This window comes from Narcine bancroftii, chromosome 1, assembly GCF_036971445.1.
Source record: "Narcine bancroftii isolate sNarBan1 chromosome 1, sNarBan1.hap1, whole genome shotgun sequence".
In the NCBI taxonomy this organism is placed as follows: domain Eukaryota; kingdom Metazoa; phylum Chordata; class Chondrichthyes; order Torpediniformes; family Narcinidae; genus Narcine; species Narcine bancroftii.
In genome coordinates this window covers 440,806,962-440,826,144 of record NC_091469.1, presented here as the reverse complement: position 1 = coordinate 440,826,144, position 19,183 = coordinate 440,806,962, and the positions used below count along the sequence as shown (strand labels likewise).

The window sequence follows — 19,183 nt, the reverse complement described above, 5'->3', positions numbered from 1 at the left end:
TTCTTTAAACTTTATTTCTTAATTTTTCTCTCTCATCTTTTTTTTCTTACTTTATTTCTCTGTCTGTACCTGCTTGCTTTTGATCTTAGCTTTTCCCCATTTCCAAGCCTTAAACTCTCATTCACGGATGCTTTGTTGCCCTCAGTGTTGCTTTTAAGGTTGCAACTCCAGCAAGTTATACCATAAAATATGCCTTTGTGCTGAAAAGCAGTGTGATAGGGCACACCCCTCACAGAATGAGGTGGTCCATTAAAGAAACTTACAGGAAGCAGCTTCCAAAGATTTACTTTAGGGAAAATGAACATTTATTATTTTGAAGACATTTTTGAGAAATGCAGAAAATTCCAAGGCAGAACTAACTAGACATCCAGTTGAAACATTAAGGAATGATAACTGGATAAACACCCTGTGAGGGTGAATAGGAGGCCAAAAAGAAGCCTTGCATTGGAGGGCTACAGGATCCATGCAGACACACTTCAAGGGATCTCAAAACAAGGCGGTTGAAGTCATGGAGAGATTTGACAAATGTCAGTTTGTTGCAGCCCATGAAACCAAAGACCAGAGATGTTGTCAGCTTAAAATGGTATCTCAGTTTTTCCTCTCAAAAGATACTATTTGATCTGCAGTATTTCCAGAACTTAGCATTTTTACCTCAAATCCTCAATACCTGCAGTATTTTGGTTTCTGGGCGAGAATTTCGGCTATGGAATATGAAGACATGGTGATCATCTAAGGCATGATTTCAGGATTAACACACATTGACAAAGCATATGTTCAATGGCCCATGAGGAAAGGGTGGAAATGGAAAATGCAGCACACAGAGCAAGAATATTGAGGGCCACTTTAATGGTCCACATCCTTTCACTGAAGAAGTGAGGTAATAATAATAATTATGGCCCAAGCTATTAGAATACTTATTCTGTGATGTAAATTTGTGATTTCCTGATACAAGTAAATAGTTATTCTCCTCTTGCTGGGCTGTTTAGGGAAATATTCAATAGTTCTGAATAGCAATAATAAGTTAAACAGTTCTGCTCACTTTTGACTGCATCAGAAGCTTAAGAACAAAGCAGCTGTGCAGAGAGGGTGGAAAATTAGTGCAGTCAATGTGCTTCAGAGATCACCAACTGGCCATGTAGAACATTTTGCAGATAGCCATCTTAGTGGTGGCTTTTCTGAAGGTGACTGTGGACATCAGGACAAAGATCAAGCATTCTCATCAGTATTCCATCATGGAGAGCCTAAGGTTCTTTGGGTGCATATAATGGATGACCTAGCATGAATCCACAACATCTCCTTGTCAGGAAGGTGCAGCAGTGCCTACACTTTCTAAAGAGATTGAGGAGAACAAGGCTACCAGCCTCCAACTTGACAACCTTTTACAGGAACACAATTGAGAGTGTCCTGTCTGGCTGCATCAGATCTTAAGGAACACAAGAGGGAACTTCTTTACGGAGGATGGCGTGAGTGTGAAAATATTTTGTAAGAAATATTTGTAAAAAACGTGGGAGGGGTATGGTCTGGTTGCAGGTCAGTGGGATGAGGCACAAAAATAGCTCAGCACATGAAAAGGGCCAAAGGGCCTGTTTCTGAGCTGTAATGTTCTATTGTTTTATGTTCTTGGGTTGTAATCTCAGAATTCAACATGAATAATTCCTAGAATGAAGGGATTAGCATACAGTATTACAATATGAGAATTGCTTGACAGCTCTACGGTACTTCTTGAAATTCAGAAGAATGGGGGAGGATCTAAAATAAAATTTTTAAATTTAGACATACAGCACTGTAACAGGCTATTTCGGCCCACAAGTCCATGCCGCCCAATTTACTCCCCCAGTACATTTCGAACAGTGGGAGGAAACTGGAGCCACCGGGGAAAACCCACAGAGACATGGAGAGAACGTACAAACTCCTTAAAGACAGAACAGGGTTTGAACCCTGGTCCCGATCGCTGGCGCTGGAAATGCATTGTGCTAACTACTGTCCCAACCATGCTACCCTAATCTCACAGAAACATTTAAAATGTTGAAAGGCCCAGGCAGAGTAGATGTGGCAAAGTTGTTTCCCATGATAGAGGTGTCAAGGACAATTTCAGGACTGAAGGGCACACATTTAAAACAGAGATATGGAGGGATTTCTTTAGCCAGAGAGTGGGGAACCTCTGGAATTTCTACCACGCCGGCTCTGGAGGCCAGGTCAATGGGAGTATTTAAGAAAAAGATCAAAAGGTATCCGAATAGTTAGGATATAAAAGATTATGGGAAGAAGGCAGGGGAGTGGGTCAGAGTGGGAGAAGGGACAGAATGCTGGAGCAGACTTGATGGACCAAATGGCCTATTTCTGCCCCTATATCTTATGGTGGCAAGAAAGAACACAGAGACATCCAAAAGGAAGAAAATAGTTTCACAAGCCTCCACCTCATACATCAGTGACTTACTTATCCACCATTGATCTTTGTTTGAGAATGTGGTACACTTCTGCTGATGTCTGAGGCCCTTGGAGTTTCTGGCCATTCAACATCTCCTGTTCCAGCTGTTCAATAGTCTGAGAAGAAAATAATCCCATTAAAAAAACATTTGTGCATGATGAAACTGAAAAGTATTTCGACTGTTAATTAATATCAATCAACACATATTATCTAATGAAATTAGATAATTGTTTTCTATTGTTTGTGGGTGTGTTCAATAAAAACAAAATTTTGGAATCAGGAATTCTAGTAGATGTGTTTTCTTGCTTTGTGACGAACATCATTTTTACTGTTTTGTGTGAATATATTGGAAATGTTTAAATGTGTTTTGTGAATTTTATTCCATCACCCTCGCCTTCTGAAAGCACCAATTTCTGCTTAGTTATATTTCCAGTTATCTTTCTCACATAGACATTTTTCCATTGGACGCTGACAGGCTATAGAACTTGGGATGGAGGGCTAAATAACTAGAGAAAAGGAACCCTGGACCATTTTCCCTTCCATAGATCAGTTATAGCACCTCTATTGCCACTCCAGTAAAGATCACTAAATGAAGGACTGGAAATCAAGTGCGTGCGTGTATATATTCTGTGTTTAAACAGTTAGAATATACATTTATTTTTTAATATCTTCTTTCCTGGATTCTAGTCAATAAAATCCTCCCTTACCTTGCCAGTTTTTACAAAAGCTTCTGCAATTTTACGATTTCTCCCTCCATAGCAAGTTGTGATCACATCTGCAATGCCACAGCTTTCGAGGAAAGTCGCAACAGACACGTTTCCTTTGCAGAAGAGTTTGGCAAATGCAATCATCTCCATTAAACCCAGACGAATCACAGCAGCTTTAGTGTTATCACCACAGAGTAGCCCATCACAGAAACCAGCACCAACTGCAACCACGTTCTGTTAAAGAAGAAGCAGGCCATTTTATAGAGTTGCTGCTTCAACAATGGAGAAAACAACTAGGTTTTCAATGTTTCATTATTAAGGTGGATAAATATATTGAATGACCTCAATGACAAACTGCAGTGACTCAAACAACTTGGAACTCTTATCAGGAACATTTATTTCAAAGCCAATCTGTGATGTTTCTTTTATTGTAATAAAAGAAACATGGGTTCTTTTAAATCAACTATACTTTATTGGTTAAAGAACTCACTCAGGACCATGTGGAGACATCCAATTTGAAAATACCCAAAATGGCACAGCTCATCTCTTGATTCCCCCCCTAGTGGTCAGGATTAGCACTAGCACTCACACTCTACCAGTACATCCCCTTTCCTTGATTTGTTTAATCTAACAACATGACAATTTCAATTTAAAGTTCAACACGAACATCAGCAGCACAAACTTTTTAAGTGTGCAGTTCTTTTTCTTTTAGAGATTTAGCCTGTCAGGTGTTTTGATAACATATGTGGATCTTCTTAACACAGGTGCTTGTGTCAGCTCCACTGATCCACTACTGTCTAGCACTGGTGGTGTTTCCTCTGTTGTTGTGTAGGCTGGATCTTCTGCGTTTGTCTGTTCCTGCAGTCTCTCTTGCATTTTCAGCAGGCTCTTTCGATTCCTTCTCAGTCTTTTTCTGACAGTGAAGGATATTGGACTTTCTTCCTTTTTATCCCAAGTGTGGGAATTTCTTGTGTCTCACTGAGTCATCTTGCACCAGTGACCCTAAGCTTCTTGCTGACTTGTCATAGTTTGCTTTTTTGTTTCCATTGGAGGCGCTTTTGTTTCCATTCAACATCTCTGTTCTTCTTTGGGTCTGCAAAATAGGGAAGTGTGGTGAGTCGACTACATTCCATCAGAAGCTCAGTGGGTGACATACATGCTAAAGTGGCGAAGCTCTGAACTCAATAGAGCTCAGAGTGGATCTCAGCCACTGTCTAGTGCTTTCTTGAGCAACTGTTTAACTATGTGAACTCCTTTCTCTGCTTTACCGTTTGACAGTGGATGCAGAGGACTCGAAGTCACTTGCCAAAAATCATACTCTTCTGCAAAATTTGGAATTCTCTACAACTGTAGTGTGGTCCTTTGTCACTGTAGCCTATTTGAGGAATTCCCTGTCTTGCAAAGATCAATTTCATATATTTGATCACATAAGCAGCAGACATGTTAGGAAGCAGCACAATCTCCAGATAGTTCGATACATAGTCAAAAACCAGCATGTAATTCTTTCCATCCATGTGGAACAGATCAGTCCCAACTTTCTGCCATGGTTCTGTTGGTAAGTCAGTTATCATCATGCTTTGCATGATGTTTCAAACAGATCAGGTTGAAACCATCCTGTCAATGTCAGCATTTATCCCTGGCCAATAAACAGCAGCTCTGGCCCTCCTCTTGCATTTTTCAATTCCAAGGTGTCCCTCATGCACCCTTTTCAGCATCTCTCATCACAGTGATCGAGGAATGATAATTCTGCTCTGTCTGATGCCCATTGACATCACTCAGCTCAGCTCTGATGTTGTAGTATGGCTGACATTCTTCTCTAGGCCAACCTTCATTCAGATTCTTGATGACTTACTGTAGAACTGTGCCCTTTTCTGTTTCAGCTGTGACCTGCTTGGACTTCATGTCAGATATGGGAAGAGATTTGATGATCAGGTTCACATCAGTCTCTGTGGAACTCTCATTGTGTGCTTCACTCTGCATCGTTGCCCTGGATAATGCATTAACTCACACAACAGGTTTCACTTCTGACACCACTTAACTAGGCTTAAGTTTTCACATGCTTTGACACCAAGCAGTGATTTATGTCCATCTGGGTCTACTGTGAACCTGAGGTGGAGTTCTTTATCATTAACCTTCACCATGAGTTTATACATACCTTTTGTGTCCACTGTAGGCTTTGAGCTGTACAGGATTTGCATGGATATATGGCTTTATCTTCATTGCCCTGATGTCATGCTCACAGATAAAACTGGTCCTGTGTTCAGCTTGAAATGAATATTTGCTCCATTTGTATGTAATGACACAGTCTACTTATCCTGCTCAACCCTGTTCACACTTGGCTGTTCAGTGTCTGTTGGTTTAGGATCTTCCTGCACTACCGCGCCCACGAAAAGTGTATCACTGGAGGCAGTTTCTTCTACAGTGTGTAAAGTTTCACTTCTGTTTTTGTTTCCCTTTGGAAAAACATTGCTTTGCATAGTGATTCTGCCCTTTGCTGTGGCAGGAGTAAACACACGCAGGCCGATTCCAGGGCGCATCACTCCATAACTATGGACAGCAGTCGTAGATCTCCAGAAATGGTTCGATCTAAAAGGGGAGGCAGGCCTCTTCAGCCCGGTTAAGCAACCTGCATAGGAGAAGGTCACTCCGATATAAAACTTACGACCCAAGGACCTCGCTGCCACGTCCCAGCTTGCTTGGCCACGGCACACGAACTATGGGTGTAAAGGGTGGGGCCAGTACTGCACACACTGCACTCCACCTAAAAGCTCCTTTGCGCAGGCCCGAGGACAGGTCCACGTCCTCCCCCTCAAAAGATGCACACAAACTCAAGCTAGCATGCTGGAACATTAGAACCATGCTAGACAAGGCTGACAGCCACTGACCTGAACGTCAGTCTGCCCTCATCGCACATGAACTCCTCAGACTCGACATCGACATAGCCGCTCTCAGCGGTCCACCTTGCAGATGTAGGCAGCCTCCAAGAACGCGGCGCGGGCTACACACTCTACTGGTCTGGCAAGCCTCAGGCTGAACGACGCCTATCTGGTGTTGGCTTCATGGTCAAGAACTCCATTGTCTCCAAACTCAAAAACCTCCCGACAGGCCACTCCGACCGGATCATGTCCATGCGACTCCCCCTTCAAAACAAGCGACGCATCACTCTCATCAGTTTCTATGGTCCAACCCTTCAGGCGGAACCAGCAGAAAAGGACAAGTTCTACATTGATCTGCGCAACCTCATCCAACGCACCCCTACAGCCGACAAGGTTGTCATCCTTGGCAACTTCAACGCTCGCGTCGGCAAAGACTCAGAAACCTGGTCAGGAATCCTTGGCAAGCATGGTGTCGGCAAGTGCAATGACAACGGGCGCCTCCTGTTGGAACTCTGCGCACAACAGCGGCTTGTCATTACTAACACCCTTTTCCAGCAGAGAGACAGCCTGAAGACTACCTGGATGCATCCCCAATCCAAACACTGGTACCTCCTGGACTACGTTCTGGTGCGAGAAAGAGACAAACGAGATGTGCTCCACACCAGGGTCATGCCCAGCGCGGAATGCCACACTGACCACCAGCTTGTTCGCTGCAAGCTCAACCTTCACTTCAAGCCAAAGTTCAAGAACAGTGGAGCCCCCAGAAAGAGCTTCAATGTTGGAAACTTGCAGTCAGACGTAGTGAGAGGAAACTTCCAGGCAAACCTCCAAGCAAAGCTCGAGGATCCAAACTGCCTCACGGACACGTCTCCTGAAACCCTCTGGGATCAGCTGAAAATGGCCATACTGCAATCCACTGAAGAAGTACTGGGCTTCTCCTCCAGGAAAAACAAGGACTGGTTTGACGAAAACAACCATGAAATCCAGGAGCTGCTGGCAAAGAAGTGATCTGCCCAACAGGCTCACCTTGCAAAGCCTTCCTGGCCAGAGAAAAAAACGAGCCTTCCGTCTTGCATGCAGCCATCTTCAGCGCAAACTCCGGGAGATCCAAAGTGAGTGGTGGACTAGCCTCACAAACGAACCCAGCTTAGCGCCAACATTGGCGTCTTCAGGGGTTTTTATGAGACACTAAAGGCTGTGTATGGCCCCTCACCCCAAGTCCAAAGCCCTCTGCGCAGCTCAGACGGCGAAGTCCTCCTCAGCGACAAGATCTCCATCCTCAATCGATGGTCAGAACACTTCCAATCCCTTTTCAGTGCCAACCGCTCAGTCCAAGAATCCGCCCTGCTCCAGCTCCCTCAACAACCCTTGAGTCTAGAGCTGGATGAGGTCCTCACCCAGGAAAAGACATATAAGGCAATTGAACAACTGAAAAGTGGCAAAGCAGCAGGTATGGATGGAATTCCCCCCCTCCCGAGGTCTGGAAGGCTGGTGGCAAAGCTCTGCATACCAAACTGCATGAGTTTTTCATGCTCTGGTGGGACCAAGGAAAGCTGCCTCAGGACCTTCGTGATGCCATCATCATCACCCTGTACAAAAACAAAGGCGAGAAATCAGACTGCTCAAACTACAGGGGAATCACGCTGCTCTCCATTGCAGGCAAAATCTTCGCTAGGATTCTCCTTAATAGACTAATACCTAGTGTCACCGAAAATGTCCTCCCAGAATCACAGTGTGGCTTTGGCGCAAACAGAGGAACTACTGACATAATCTTTGCCCTCAGACAGCTCCAAGAAAAGTGCAGAGAACAAAACAAAGGACTCTACATCATCTTTGTTGACCTCACCAAAGCCTTTGAAACTGTGAGCAGGAAAGGGCTTTGGCAAATACTAGAGCGCCTCAGATGCCCCCCCTCCAAGTTCCTCAACATGGTTATCCAACTGCACGAAAACCAACAAGGTCGGGTCAGATACAGAAATGAGCTCTCCGAACCCTTCTACATTGACAACGGCATGAAGCAAGGCTGCGTCCTCGCACCAACCCTCTTTACTATTTTCTTCAGAATGATGCTGAAACAAGCCATGAAAGACCTCAAAAATGAAGACGCTGTTTACATCCGGTACCGCACGGATGGCAGTCTCTTCAATCTGAGGCGCCTGCAAGCTCACACCAAGACACAAGAGAAACTTGTCCGTGAACTACTCTTTGCAGACGATGCCACTTTAGTTGCCCATTCAGAGCCAGCTCTCCAGCGCATGACGTCCTGTTTTGCGGAAACTGCCAAAATGTTTGGCCTGGAAGTCAGCCTGAAGAAAACTGAGGTCCTCCATCAGCCAGCTCCCCATCATGACTACCAGCCCCACCACATCTCCATCGGGCACACAGAACTCAAAACAGTCAACCAGTTTACCTACCTCGGCTGCACCGTTTCGTCTGATGCAAGGATCGACAAAGAGATAGACAACAGACTTGCCAAGGCAAATAACGCCTTTGGAAGACTACACAAAGAGTCTGGAAAAACAATCACCTGAAGAAACACACAAAGATCAGCGTATACAGAGCCGTTGTCATACCCATGCTCCTGTTCGGCTCCGAATCATGGGTCCTCTACCGGCATCACCTACGGCTCCTAGCACGTTTCCATCAGTGCTGTCTCCGCTTCCTCCTCAACATTCATTGGAATGACTTCATCACCAACATCGAAGTACTTGAGCTGGCAGAATCTGCAGGCATCGAATCCACGCTGCTGAAGACCCAACTGCGCTGGGTGGGTCACATCTCCAGAATGGAGGACCATCGCCTTCCCAAGATCGTGTTCTATGGCGAGCTCTCCACTGGCCACCGAGACAGAGGTGCACCAAAGAAGAGGTACAAGGACTGCTTAAAGAAATCTCTTGGTGCCTGCCACATTGACCACCGCCAGTGGGCTGATATTGCTTCCAACCATGCATCTTGGCGCTTCACAGTTCGGCAGGTTGCAAACTCCTTTGAAGAAGACCACAGAGCCCACCTCACTGACAAAAGACAAAGGAGGAAAAACCCTACACCCAACCCCAACCAACCAGTTTTCCCTTGCAACCGCTGCATTTGCCTGCCTGTCCCGCATCGGACTTGTCAGTCACCAACGAGCCTGCAGCAGACGTGGACATACCCCTCCATAAATCTTCGTCCGCGAAGCCAAGCCAAAGAAAGATATGTCATTTTCTATGGCTTTTACACTATCATCAAACTTTTTGTGTGCTGGCTGGCGTGGCACATCTTCACAACTCCAGCTCAGGTAAGCTCTGTCGCAGCAACCTCTCTCTCACTTTCTTATCAATAATTCTGAACACAATTTAATCATAGATCATTAAATCTTGCAGCGATCCAAAATTGCGTGTTCTTACTTTTATTTTCTAATGCATTAAAAAACTATCAAAGCTTTTTCTCTGCATCTGTGTGCAAGAGCAAAACACATACCTCTTGAATGTTTCATTTTACTTTGCTGAACAATGCTCATCAAACATCTCACTAACCTTGTTGAATTTGCCCTGGTCTTCTGCCTTGGCAAAAACAAATGTATTGAAAACCTCTAGTGCTTGAGGTCCTGCATGTTAAGTAGCAGTGTAGTCTTCCGTGCATCAAGTTTGCTCTCAAGTCCAATGGCTTGCAGATACAGCATGAATCTTTGAACTACCTCCACTCACGGTCGACATTTCCAGTCCAATTTATATCATCAGGACCTTCACACTTTCCATTTCTCTGCTGCTATATTGACTGATTCTCACTCCTGGTACCATGCATACTCCTTTTTATCATGTAATGTTTATTTTATTGTCGTAAATAAACTTGTTTTTTTTTAGAAAAAACTATATTTTATTAGCTAAAGAACTCACTCAGGACCATGTGGATTGTGAATTTACCCAAGATGCCACAGCTTGTCTCCTGACTCCCCTTAGTGGTCAGGATTAGCACTAGCATTCGCACTAGTATTCTATCAGTACAAACTACATTAAAATGGCAGCTAATACACTAAATTTTAAATGGAATGATGGATAACAAAAGATGTGAATGGGCAATAAATGCTGATCTTACTTCTTCATCTGCTGTGATTCTACAGCTTGCTCTTCAGTGTGTCTCAGAACAGTGCAACTTCCAGTCTTGGTGGCACAAATCGGGGAACAGGGGCTCAGAATAAATCCCAGCCTTCAAGGACTAGAGAACATGGGTTAAGGGTGAAAGGTGAAATGTTTAAAGGGAACATGAGTGGCAAATTCTTCATGCAGATGGCACTGTTAGCCTAGTGGTTATACGATGCTATTACTGCACCAGTGACACGGGTTCGAATCCAGCACTGTTTGCGTGCAGTTTGTATGTTCTCTCTATGTCTGAATGAGTTTTCTCTGGGAACTCCAGTTCCCTCCTACCCTTCAAAAAACCTAGGTTAATTTGTATATTTGGGGGGCACGGGCTGGAAGGGCCTGTTACTATGCTATATGTCTAAATTTTAAAAAAGAACCTGTTCCACAGAATTCTCACCATTGTCAATAGAGATCCCTTTAAAAATATTTCCAGTTCACCAGCTCACATCTGGGTAAATCACACTCCATCCATGTGCACCCACCAATACCAATTCAAGTTGTACAACTGACCAGGACCCAGATTTACAGTTACACATGCATGCTTACTTGCATTTAATCAGCTAGCTAGGCTGGAAAAATCTCATCAGGTAGCCCTTGAACATCAGTGATGTGGTCAAGATTATACATGATCTCAATTGGCAGCTATTTGCTTTTAAATCTACCACCAAAAGTTGTAAATTGTACTCAAGTGTGTTTGACTGTGAAGTCAAGCACGCTCACTGAGTGTACAGGTTCTCATGCAGAGATATTGCTGAATCAGGAATAGGCATCAATATAGTTTGCCTCATCTTAATCCAGGGATAAAAGTGCCCAATGTGACGTCTATTCTTTTGTAACCACAACCAACTTTCAACGGCTTTCACATTGAAAATATCCCTCAGCATTCACGAAACAGGAGGAAAACAAAATACTAAAAGCAAAAAACAGGGGCAGGGGAGTAATCCATGAAGACAAATTTTGTTTAAATTCCTTTGAATTTTATAGGGAGGTTCAGAGTCAGAACAACCTTGGAAGGAAATTCCAATGTTGCAACCAAACCAAATAAATATTCTGGCACCAATGGTGGTGCAGAGTTTAAGGATAACTTTAATCAAATTAATGAAGTGTAAAATAATTAAATATAACAATTTAATTTAAAAATGTAGATGACCCAAAATCTTACCTTTCTCCCGCAAATCCTTTTCCTTGCATTGAAAAGGAAAAGCATTGAATTTATGACATGTTACCTGGCAAAGGTTCAGCAGGTAGATTTTCTAGTTATAACCTCCTTGAAATTTGGCTGGTTTAACTTTAGATCTTTAAAAGGGCCAGACCTTCAGGGTTTGGCTTCAATCTTTTATCACCTGGCACATTAACTGGAAACTGTTCTAAATGCCCTCAGATTGATAGTTGGGCAATGCCTGAATTCAAGCTTTTATTTAAAAAAAAACTGCAATAACATTTCTTACCTTTAATGCTCCACATAGTTCCACCGTATCTGCGTCGTCTACCACAGTTATCCGGAAATTTGATGTCTGCATGAGCTCTTTGAATAGATTTCCATTTTGTATATTTTTGCTGCCTAGTAAAAGGAAATGTCAGTTACTTTGCTCTGTGCCCTTTAACGATTCCTGCAAACTGCAAACGTTTAATTATTTCACAGAGCTCTCTTGCAATAAACAAATTCAGTGCTTGCAATTAGTTTCTCATAAGAGTTCATTATCTGATTCTGCTGATCTGCCGCAGAAAGGCAACATATTGTGATTTGGATGTTTGGTCATGAGCTTTATAACTAATGCTTTCAAGCAAGCTATTAAACTTGGCATATAAAACTTGTGACTAATGCTTACATAACCACAGAATCCATTGGATTAAAATCCAGCTACTATTCTCCTCAAAATGACTAACCAATTCAGAAATGAAATGAGGATATTTTTGTTAGGAGAATTATGGGAATATGGAGCCAATACTAGTTTAAAAACAAAGCTTCACCATGATCTAACTGGATAAATAAGAACACAAGTCAGTGCATCCTTGAGCCTAACAAATTAAAAGAGCCTTTCGCTAAAATTCGAAAGTTCAGATTTATTGTCAGCATTGTATGCTGACAATGCAACCCTGAGATTCTTTTTACTGTAGGCCAGGCATAATTTCTCATTATTGGTCATGCAAAAAACTGTATTTAAGAAAAATATGCATATAAAAGAGAGAAATGTAAACAAGCTTGACTCCAATACAGAAAAAAAATTCAGTAATAAATAATGTGCGAAGTAAGACCCCTTAAATGAGTCTCTCATTCAAATGCTCCACAGAAGATCATGCGCTGGGAGTTGCGGCTGGGGGAGTACAGCTGGCACGTTCAGGTGGCCGCGGAGAGGACACCTTTCTGTCATTTGAACATGCCAGCTGATGGATAGCCGTCTACCAGTGATCGCCGGCTCATCGGGACTGTGGCCAAGTCCCGCCCACGCTGCCTTGACATAATTTACAGCGTGTCAAGGCATGACTGACAAACAATATCATGACACAAAAAGTCTCAGAGCTCAGCCAAAAAAAAACCAAATTAATGGTATATTTTGAGTTTGCATCTAGCACATTTTTTATTTGCAGCTGTACAAATGAATTTCACTCTGCATCCCTCAAGTTCCCAATCAACTTTCATTTGAATAATTGGACTGTTGATCATACCACTGACAGCGTAATAAAAAAATACAACCCTGACAGTAAAACAAACATTTCCTAAAGCATGCTGCACACTTATCAACCCATTGCGTGAGATGTACATTATGGCATGGCTGGATACCGCCCGACTCGTGTGGCCAGTCTCTCCCCCTCGCCCGCCCAACTCGCGCTGCTGGTCTCCCGCCTGACTCACGCTGCCGGACTCTCCCCCTCACCCGCCCGACTCGCGCTGCCGGTCTCTCCCCCTCGCCTGCCCGACTCGCGCTGCTGGTGCTGTGCGTAAAAAAAAAAACACTGAAACCCAGAGTCGATGGCTGACAACACCATCAGCCCGCCCCCGGCAGCCTGGCTGCTTTCAGCTGCCACGGGGGATACTCCGAGCAGGATATTACAGCTACTGGAGGTTTTGCCCGTGATGTACTGTGTCCGTTACTTTTTGCATCGTGAATGTCTTATTTTGAGGTTAATAATAAATCAAGAAAATATATGAATATAAGAAATAGGAACAGAGGTAGACCATCCACCCTGTCACGCCTGCTCCACCATTAAATGAAGTCATGGCTGATCTGATTATAGGCTCATCACCCTTTTCCCCATATCCCTTAATTCCCCAACTATATTAAAATCTATCCAACCTGGTCTTAAATATATTTACTGAGATAGCCTCCATTGTTACAATGGGCAGCAAATTCCATAGATTCACCATTCTCTGGGAAAAAAGTAGTTCTTTCTTACCTCCATTATAAATCTACTGCCCTGAATCTTGAGGCTTTGACGCCTCTTCTAGTCTCCCCCACCAATGGAAACAACTTACCCACCTCTATCTTGTCATGCCTTTCATAATTTTATACATTTCAAGAAGATCCCCTCTCATTCCTCTAAATTCCAGACAACTCAATCTTTCCTCGTATGAGGCTAACCCCCTCATCTCTAGAATCAGCCTGGTGGACCTCCAAAGCCAGAACATCCTTCCTCAAGTCAGCAGAGCAGAACTTTACACAGTACTCCAGATTTGGTATCAGCAGTACCTTGTACAGTTGCAGCATAACCTCCCTGATCCTAAATTCAATCCCTCTAGCAATGAAGGCCAACATTCCATTTGCCTCCTTGATTGCCTGCTACACCTTTTGTGGTTCATGCACAAGCCCTCCCAAGTCCTTCTGCATGGCAGCTTGATGGAATCACTTACTATTTAAATAATAAATATTTTAGACAATATTCCTAACTGAAGGAAAAACAGAAAATGTTGGAAGGTTATGTCCATGGAAAGAGAATAAGAGTTGATGTTTTAGGTTAAAGTCACTGTATTTTCTAATTAGGTCCAAACACTACTGTTTCTCTTTTATTTCATGACCAAATTGGTGATTTAGTACTCTGCAGAATAACTTATGACAAATTCTTAAGTTCAGTGACATTATAGTGCAAACCAGCTCACACTATTTACATAACACAAGGGCTAATGCAATGTCCCAGAAGACAGCAGAATTCGCTGTTCTTTTTAAATCTCAGTAACTCAAAAGCAGTTGTTAAAAACGTAAACAGAATTACCTATTGTAGTTTCACAAAATTTCTCTGCTACCACCTCATTGGCTATATTGGCGCCCATTAATACACTGACGTCAATTTTCATTTTTTCCCTGATTATATCAGAAATCAATTTTAATCCTTCAGGTCCTTCATCAATTCCCTGGAATGAAAAATTTAAAAAAGTAAACATAGGGAGCATAAAATTTTGCAGTATCTTTGCAATTCATTTAAATGTGAAGTAATGCGCAGAAGTGGGTTACTAATCAAGTTAAACAAGTCCGTAAATAATTTTAAAACACCATAATTGGGTTTGAACAGTTATTATTTAGCCTGACTACATGGCTTACATTGACACAAAATCTGTACAGGTGTATTGCATTTTGAAATTATAGTGTAATAAGTGTTCTCATGCAATATACAAATCATTAATTCTTAAATACTAAATATATTAGCTGCTTTGATAATCATTCAGAGATAACAATCTCAGTTTCTGACAACCACCAATGACAGTGGTGGCCTGGTGCAGAAGTGGGGATTTAGAGGCTTTGGTGAGAGAGTCAGAGGACGTGCTTCTTACAGGTAAGGCAAGGTCAGGTAGGATTTTTTCATAGTAACAAAGAGTAGGTAGTGGGATTGCAGCCAAGGCAGTGGAATGCTCCAATTTCAGGATGTGGGGATAGCTGAGAGAGCACAATTGTCCTTGATGACTACACCTGCAAGAGGTACATCCAGCTGCAGCTCCTTACACATTGAGTTAGGGAAATGGAGCTGGAGCTGGATAAACTCCAGATAATTCGGGAAGCAGAATTATTAAGCAGAATCGGGTGACTATTAGGAGTGGGAAGGGACAGTCACCGCAGAGCACCCCTATGGCCATTCCCCTCAACAATAAGTATACCATTTTGGATACTGTTGGGGGTGAATGATCTACCAGGGACATTTCATAGTGGTCAGGACTCTGGCACAGTCTCTGGCCCTTCAGCTAAGAAGGGAAGGGAAGAGAAGAGGTCAGCTATAGTGATTGGGGATTTGATAGGTAAACAGCAAGGAGGTTCTGTAAACAAGACTCATGGATGGCACGTTGCCTCCCAGGAACCAGGGTCAGGGACATCTCCAACTGAATCCACAGACGGGGCTTAATTTGTCAGGTGTGTCCAAGGATTCCTATCACAGTATGTGGAACAGCTGACAAGAGGAGAGGCCATACTGGATCTAGTACTGGGTATTAAACCTGGTCAGGTGACAGGCCTCTCGGTGAAGGAGCATTTTGGTGATAGTGACCAAAATGATAGTGATAGAGTTTGAGCATAGTTATCGACAGGGATAAATCAGACAAAATGGGAATTGTTTAATTAGGGGAAGGGCTAATTACAATGGGATGAGGCAGGAACTAGGGAAAGTAAATTGGGAACAGATGTTCACAGGAGAAAGCACAAAGTAATGTGGAGGATGTTTAAGGACCTCTTGTGTGGGATTCTAGATACGTTTGTCCATTAAGACAGGGAAAATATCATCGGAAAATGGAACCGTGGTTGACAAAACAGGTGAAGCAGCTAGTGAAGAGGAAAAAGGAAAAGGAAGCATACATTAGATTTAGAAAGCAAAAAAAAACAGGAAGGGCTCGGGAATTATATCGTAGCCAGGAAGGAAGAAAGGACTTAGGAGAGCTCTAAGAGAGCATGATAAAGCCTTGGCAAGTAGGATTAAGGAGGACTCCAATGCATACATGAGGAACAGAAGAATGACTAGCGTGAAACTAGGACCACTTAAGGATTAAGGAGGCAATGTGCCTGGAGGCAGAGGAGGTTGGAGAGGTCCTAAATGAATACTTTGCTTCAGTATTCACTAGAGAAAAGAACCTTGGTCAAGAATAGAAGAAGCTTGTGTGCTGGACCATGTTTAGATAAGGAAAATGGAAGTGCTGAATCTTTTTAAAAACATTGATTGATGTCCCTGAAGCTGGACAATTTATACCCCAGGTTACTCTGGGAAGGGAGGAAAGAGATAGCTGGAGTATTGGCGATGATTTTTGCATCCTCCTTGGCCACAGCGGAAGTGCCGGAGGATTGGAGAATAGCAGATGTGGTTCCCTTGTTTAAAAAAAGATAATAGGGAGAATCCTCCAAATTATAGGCCAGTGAGTCTTTCATCAGTGGTGTGCAAACCATTGGAGAGGATTCTTAAGGACAGGATTTATAAGCATTTGGAGAGTACAGTCTTTTCAGAGATGGTCAGCAGGGGTTTGTGAGGGGAAAGTTGTGCCTCACGAGCCTAATTGAGTTTTTGAGGAGGTTACAAAAGAAATTGATGAAGGTAGGACAGTAGGTGTGGTGTCTAAGGATTTTATTAAGGCATTTGACAAGGTCCCCCATAAGAGACTTGTTCAGAAAGCCATGAAGTATGGGATCCATGGAACCTTAACTTTGTGAATTCAGAATTGCCTTGCCTATAGAAAGCATAGAGTAGCAGTGGACATAAAGTATTCTACCTGGAGGTCGCAGGGATCTGTTCTGAGTCCTGTGCTATTTATGATTTTTATAAATGACCCAGATAAGGAAGCGGAAGGATGGGTCAGTAAGTTTGTGGATGACATGAAGGTTGGAGGAGTTGTGGATGGTGTTGAAGGTTGTCGTAGGTTACAAAAGAATATAGACAGGATTTGGAGTTGGGCGGAAAAGTGGCAGATGGAGTTAAATGAAGTTAAATGTGAGGTCAAGCATTTTGAAAGGTCAAACCTAAAGGTTGAGAGCAGGGTTATGGTCAGATATTTAACAGTGCGGAGGAACGGGGGACCTTTGAGTCCAAATCCACACTTCTCTCAAGGTCTTCATTAGTCAGGGGTTTGACTTCAAGAGTCGAGAGATCATGTTGTAACTCTACAAAATCTCTGGTGAGACCACACTTGGAATATTGCATTCAGTTCTAATCATCTCATTATAGGAAGGATGTGGAAGCTATGGAGAGGGTGCAGAAGAGATTTATTAGGATGTTACTTGGATTGGAAAATAAGCCATATGAGCCAAGGTTAGCGGAGATAGGACTTTTCACTTTGGAGCGAAGAACTGGCTTGTGGCATATCCAAATTTATGACTATTTTGTGGTGTGGGGTCAGAGCAATAAGTGAGAAGGAAATGCAAGAGGGAGAGGATAGAGTAAATAATTGATGTACATTTACGAAGGAAACTGTGATCTTTTATACCTTGCTTTTACTACTAGGGAATCTTTCTTCCCATTTATCATGTCCGTGTCAACTTTATACTTGAAAATTTTACCATTTCTGGACATGCATTTTTAGAAAACCTCAAATCTGTTGGAAGTCTGAAGATAAAAATCAGTTTATTGTCATGCATATTGTTGAATGTACATAGGCCCAAAATATATACTTGCTGCATCTGGACAGAACTAATTGAATTAAATTAAAAAAGACAATGAATACATGATAAACATTCACAGGAATTCTAGTGCAAAAAAGTGACTTGCAATAATGCAGACAGTTCAATGATTAGTGTTCAAGGGGAGGTTCAAAAGTCTGATAGCTACTGGATAGAAACAGTTCTTGAACCTCGCGCTATTGGTTTTCAGGTTTCTGTACCTTGTGCTTGAAAGTATCAGTGAGAGATTGTGAGGATCCTTTATGATGTTAGCTGCCTTCTAGAGGCAGCCAACATCAGATAGAATTGATGTCTGCAATGGATAGAAGGTCGGAACTGGCTACGTTTGCTACCTTCTGTGTTTCTGGACACTTACAAACCAGGCTAAGGTGCAACCAGACAGTATACTGTCTATCATGCACCTGTAAAAGTTCGATAGCATATCCAATGAACACAAAGAAGATTGAATCCAGAATTAACTCAGCTAAAGACAAACACGTGAAGTAAATCATTTAGGATTTATAAATACCACCAGCTGAATAAGGCTCACCCAAGTTTCTAATGTCAAAACCTGTCTCACTTCTCAGGTACAATTAATGGGATGACAGGAGAGTGAATAAATAATTTTTAAATATGGAGGTTAAAAAAATACCAAAATGCTGGAGGAGCTCAGATCTTGCAGCATCAATTGGAGTTCCTCCAGCATTTTTGTTTTTCTTTCTTCAATCACAACATCTGCAGACTTTCATGTTTCACTTAACTATGTAGGTACCTTGATGAGGCTTATGCCAAGAGCATTCTGTGGCACCTGATCAACAATGTCATCACACAATTTGCGGATAAATTGGTGAGGCACAACAAAAACTAGCAAATCTGCACCTCGCACTGCTTCCTTCACATCTGGAATAGCAACCTGTGATTAAACGACAAGAGATTTAGAAATGAATCAGACAGGAAGATAATGTTCAGTCACCACTGGCAGCACCATAATTTCCTTTGTGACAGATTATGTTGTATTTTATATTTAGTGTAGATCACATAAAAACACTTCAAAATAGATTTCATTTAAAATACTGGAGCTCTGCTCAAGCCAGACAGTCCAGGCACCGGGTGCCTTTGTAAAAGCTTTGGCGAGTGCCTATAGAGACATCACAAATGGATTGTTCTTTTGAAAAATCAACAGATGAAAGAACTCAGAGGATTAGGTTCGGAGCCACAGGCTGTCTGAGTGCAGTTTGCTGTTCTAAGAGGGTCATGTGGTTTTGCAAGCAGAGGGAGTCAAACCCCCAAAATGTTTCGAGCCCAGAGGACCCCAAAACCCAGCACCAATAGGCAAATGGTTATTTAAACAAAAGTTGTTTTTAAATTATCTTTAAACATGAAAACAGGATCAAACTTTATCTTATTACTATTAACTTAACCCCCTTCTAATTCTAAGTGCACATGTATATAATCTGTAAGTTTAGAAAAGTTCTTTAATTCACAGTCCAAT

The 19,183-nt window shown here is 42.5% G+C and overlaps 1 protein-coding gene across 2 annotated transcripts in view; it reads right to left on the bottom strand.

Annotated features, from left to right (window-relative positions):
• The window catches only part of LOC138751723 (glycerol-3-phosphate dehydrogenase 1-like protein), a 62,224-nt gene that overhangs the window by 9,994 nt on the left and 33,047 nt on the right, over window positions 1-19,183 (bottom strand). For both annotated transcript variants that reach the window (XM_069914396.1, XM_069914397.1), the window contains exons 3-7: window positions 18,464-18,604; window positions 14,342-14,480; window positions 11,581-11,693; window positions 3,136-3,369; window positions 2,438-2,544 (exon numbers count right to left, since the gene is read on the bottom strand). In XM_069914396.1, coding sequence (XP_069770497.1) covers window positions 2,438-2,544; window positions 3,136-3,369; window positions 11,581-11,693; window positions 14,342-14,480; window positions 18,464-18,604 — 734 coding nt within the window. The remainder of the gene's footprint in view (window positions 1-2,437; window positions 2,545-3,135; window positions 3,370-11,580; window positions 11,694-14,341; window positions 14,481-18,463; window positions 18,605-19,183) is intronic.